Source organism: Mandrillus leucophaeus, unplaced genomic scaffold (genome assembly GCF_000951045.1).
Source record: "Mandrillus leucophaeus isolate KB7577 unplaced genomic scaffold, Mleu.le_1.0 Scaffold762, whole genome shotgun sequence".
Lineage (NCBI taxonomy): Eukaryota > Metazoa > Chordata > Mammalia > Primates > Cercopithecidae > Mandrillus > Mandrillus leucophaeus.
Window position 1 is genome coordinate 358,443 of NW_012108275.1, and position 4,401 is coordinate 362,843.

Genomic DNA, 4,401 nt, shown 5'->3' on the forward strand with positions numbered 1-4,401 from the left:
ACTCAAATCAGTGTCTCTGAAACTGGGGAATTTCTACTATTCTACTATTCTGCTATTACTCAAATCAGTGTCTCTGAAACTGGGGGAATGGGGTTTTTAGGATGATTTGGTGGGTAGGGGGTGAAATGGGGAGTGCTGATTGGTTGGGTCAAAGATGAAATCATGAGCTGACGCTGTCCTCTTGCACTGAGTCAGTTCCTAGGTAGGGGCCACAAGATCAGATGAGCCAGTTTATTGACCTGGGTGGTGTCAGCTGATGCATCAAAATACAGGATCTCCAAAATATCTCAAGCACTGACCTCAGGTTTCACAACAGTGACCCCTAAACCGTGCTTTCTAATCTTGTAGCTAATTTGTTAGTCCCACAAAGGCAGTCTAGTTCCCAGGCAAGAAAAGGGTTTGGCAAAGGGCTATTATTGTCTTTTTTTCAAAGTCAAACTATAAAATAAGTTCCTCTCAAAGTTAGTTTGGCCTATGCCCAGGAAGGAACAAGGACAACTTGGAGGCTAAAGCAAAATGGAGTTGGTTAGATCATATCTCATTCACTGTCATAATTTCCTCAGTTGCAACTTTTGGAAAGGTGATTTCACTCTGCTGCCTTGCTTGATTTCAGTTTAAGTAACTCTCCAAGCAGACTTCTGTATTTTGGAATGAGACAGGTAAGTAATTAAAACCTGCATTTGGCATTCTTTAACATATATACTGTTAGATCATTCATCATAACACAGCCTCTACCTATACTTTCATTTGCCTTTGTCTTGCTTTCATTCATTAGGAGTGTGATTTAAAAAAAGAAATACTGCCTTGGACTAAAGCTTCATATTCTTGGTCTCAGCCCAGGATTGAAATATTTGAAATGCTTGTGGTAAGTTGGCTTGCTTATTTTTACATATTTTGCCTTAAAATGTACCTATATTTTTATATTCCATATTCCAAATATATAAAAAGGAGTATCTAATGCATCTTTAAAACGTACTGAATCAAAACACATTTTGTGGTTGTCCTCATTCATTTCTCATCTGCTCATTTTTAGTCACAGAAATTCATCTCATTTTCAATTCGTGTCATTTCTAAAGCAAAGCAATTTTGGTGGGCATCTTTGCCAGCCCTCTTCATATTCTCTTCTCCCTTTGTAAAATTTTCCTTAACTATAATTTGTTATGGAACGAGATTTTAAAAAATCATTGCAGTGATCCAATTAACTCATTGTCAAGACAGAAATGTATTTCTGAAAGCAAATTTCTATTGCCTAGTTCTTACTAAGCACAAGCTCAGGTCTCTATTCTGCCAAGGCCTATAAATTGTAAAGCTGTGTGCAAGGGAAAAGGGAGTCTTGGGAGGTCACCCCATGGAACTTACCAAGCACTAGTCCATCTCTTGGAAACTCCCATCTCGAGTCATAAGGCAGCTGCATTGGGTCCACATAAATATATTCATGTCCATCTGGGCTGATTGATTCAATGACCCTCCAGCGAATTTCATACCTCGGTTTCTATAAATGACCAGGACAGGTAACTGGTGAATTACCAAAGTCCCAGTGCACCAGAGCTTCAATGAAGCTGCACAGTGACTGGACACAGTAGAGTCCAACAACGTTCACTCCACATATAATTACTAAGCTCCTTCTCTGTGCCAAGCACTGAGCCAGGTTGCTGTTCTTGTTCTCATTGGCTTCAAAGATCTTTAGTTTTATGAGAAAATATCTACCTGTTTCCAAATGACAATCAGGACAATGAGTGAGATGATCACAATCACCAGCAGCACCAGGACTGCAGCAGCCACCGTGAGTTCAGAACGCAGGGCTACGTGACAAGAGAGAGAGGTACAATGAAAAGTTTCCTGGCAGACATGCACGGGGGCAGCAAGGTAGTGTGGCTGTGTCTGAGCCAGGAATCTCTCACTGCTGGTGGGGAAATGTGAGGGCTGTCTGGTTTATTTTAGGGATAGGAAGTACCATCTCTCAAACTATCTACACCCAGGAAACTACATCAACTCTTTCCTTATACAAGAAGGGGACAAAATTCAATCAGGAGAACTCAGTATTTTCTCCAAAGTTGCTCCAACAGTAACCTTGTGGACAGAATTTGAATAGGAAAAATAAAGATGGATACATGCAATTGACAGCTACTATATGGGCAGACACTTCTACTTCATATGCTTTATTATAAAGCTTATTTTGTAAATTGCATTTTGCTTATATTGCTTTTGGCTTCATCCATCTTTTAAGGAGCAATGAGACAGAAGATCCTTCTTCCCCACACTGCATCCACATACACAGACATTCAAAGTAGAAACTGTAGCTATATTATTAGACAAGCAAAATGTTGAGGAGCCTCTGCAAAATGCTGTTTTGGATCTGAATCTAAAACAAAGTCGTAGGTAGAGGTTGCAGTGAGCCAATATTGTGCCACTACAATCCAGCCTGGGCAACAGAGCAAGACTCTGTCTCAAAACACAAAACAAAATAAAGCAAAGTCCACATGCCTGCCTTTAAGAGCATTCATAACTGAATTTCTGCCTTGGGACCTTCATTTCTATATGACTCCTATTTGGGATTCAAAGTTCCGCCTGGGGGAAATGGGGCTCAGCTGATGAGTTGTCCTGACTGTTGAGGAACTCACTGGGAGCCACCAGCTTCAGCTCTCGGTTCTCAGCTCCAAGGAGATTCTTAGCCAGGCATCTCACCGCAATGGTCTCTTCCACTTTGGCAAAAGTCACAAGGCCCTCCACGGTACTCCTGTCTCGGGGGTGGATCTCCGTGATGATGTTTGAGACATTGTTGGCCAAAATCGTCCAGGAAGTTTCATTATTACATCTAGAGAGAAAAAGGGCCTAAGTATAGGGCCAATTCCTGAGAGTCATGGCAATGAGTGGAGCCAAGGGAACACTCTAAGATGGCAAGGTGTTGGGATCTTGTCTACATTTTGGGGCACTACACACTGATTTATTTTACATGCAGATGAACATTAAAACTTGTCTGCATGTGCTAAAGAGGGCATAATTCACACATGAACTGAAAGTGTTTACATAGCAGGCAGAGATAAACAAGTTTAATAAAATATGACTACCATTCCCCAATCTTGAACCATGAGCAAAGTGAACAGTTCAATTTCAACCATATTTAATGATCTCAATCTCCCACACCTTCAAAAAGGCCTGGAACCCTTCCTTCTCAACACCCACACTGGGAAGAGCCCCTAAGGTGTCACTAGGGTTGCGATGATCCTCTGATTGAGTTATAAGAGCTAGATTCCTGCTCCACACTGGAATCTACTAGAAACTCCAGTCAACATCCAAGTCCATCCTTAGCCCTAGGAGAAGTTAAGATGAGGAGTCTCTGTCTAGAGGAAGAAACAACTGAGGCTTCTGAACACAACCAGTTACCAGAGATGAAGTGTAAACACACCTCTCACATGCCCATTTAAGAAGGCTGAGAACTGGGAGGAAGGAGGAGGCACTGGCGAATTAACCCACCAAACAGCAGGTGAGCAGATAAGGGACTAAGCAGTCACATTTATGTTTACATGCAGTCCGACCACCAAACAAAGTTCACCAAATAAGGTATGTGAGCCAGGGTAGTAAAAATCTTCTTAGGACAGTGGTTCTTAAAATTCACTCTTTTTTTTAGATTGGAGACACTTTGAAGGTCTAATGAAAGCCATGGACCTTCTCCTTACAGCTATTTGTGACAAAAGATACACACCCTGAAGCTATCACACCCAAAACCCTATCTTATAGTCAATAAGTAAAATGTATTTGACATCATTTGTGTCAAGGGAGAAAGTTTCTGACCACAAAGGAAGAAGATACATCTGTTTTCCATACTTCTTAATATCCTTGCATATCATCCACTCAATATCAGGAAGCGGCATGCCTTCAGCTGTGCACCTCACCGTCTGTCCCCCAGTTGAGCCATGGTGATCATCGACCAAGTCCAGAATGGATGAAGGAACTGCAAGAGGCAGAAAGAAGTCAGAATGGAAGAGTTCGTGTCCCAGAACGTATGGGACTACAAAGTGGAATATGAGTTCACAACTCATCCATGTGGCATTCAAACCACTCCAGAGGGGCTGAAACCAGTTGTACAAGTAACACTCCAATTTAGACAGACCCACATGATTAGCAGCATTTTCACAGTTTTGGTGTTTTGAGATTTATCCCTGTGATGTTTTTAACCTGGAGTGAGGGAAGTGAAGAGTCCATGGTTGTGATGTCTCACACATGTAACCCCAGCTACTTGGTAGGCTGAAGTAGAAGAGAGTCACTTGAGCCCAGGAGTTTGAGGCAAGCCTGGGCAACATGGTGAGAAGAAAGATGAGAAGGGAAAGGAAGGGGAGGGGAGGGGAGGGAAAGGGAGAGGAGAAGGAAGGAAGGAAGGAAGGAAGGAAGGAAGGAAGGAAG

At 42.1% G+C, this 4,401-nt stretch overlaps 1 protein-coding gene across 2 annotated transcripts in view; it reads right to left on the reverse strand.

Annotated features, from left to right (window-relative positions):
- The window catches only part of PDGFRA (platelet-derived growth factor receptor, alpha polypeptide), a 62,143-nt gene that overhangs the window by 20,363 nt on the left and 37,379 nt on the right, over positions 1-4,401 (reverse strand). For both annotated transcript variants that reach the window (XM_011966502.1, XM_011966501.1), the window contains exons 9-12: positions 3,826-3,952; positions 2,622-2,815; positions 1,708-1,802; positions 1,360-1,492 (exon numbers count right to left, since the gene is read on the reverse strand). In XM_011966502.1, the coding sequence (XP_011821892.1) occupies positions 1,360-1,492; positions 1,708-1,802; positions 2,622-2,815; positions 3,826-3,952 (549 nt within the window). The remainder of the gene's footprint in view (positions 1-1,359; positions 1,493-1,707; positions 1,803-2,621; positions 2,816-3,825; positions 3,953-4,401) is intronic.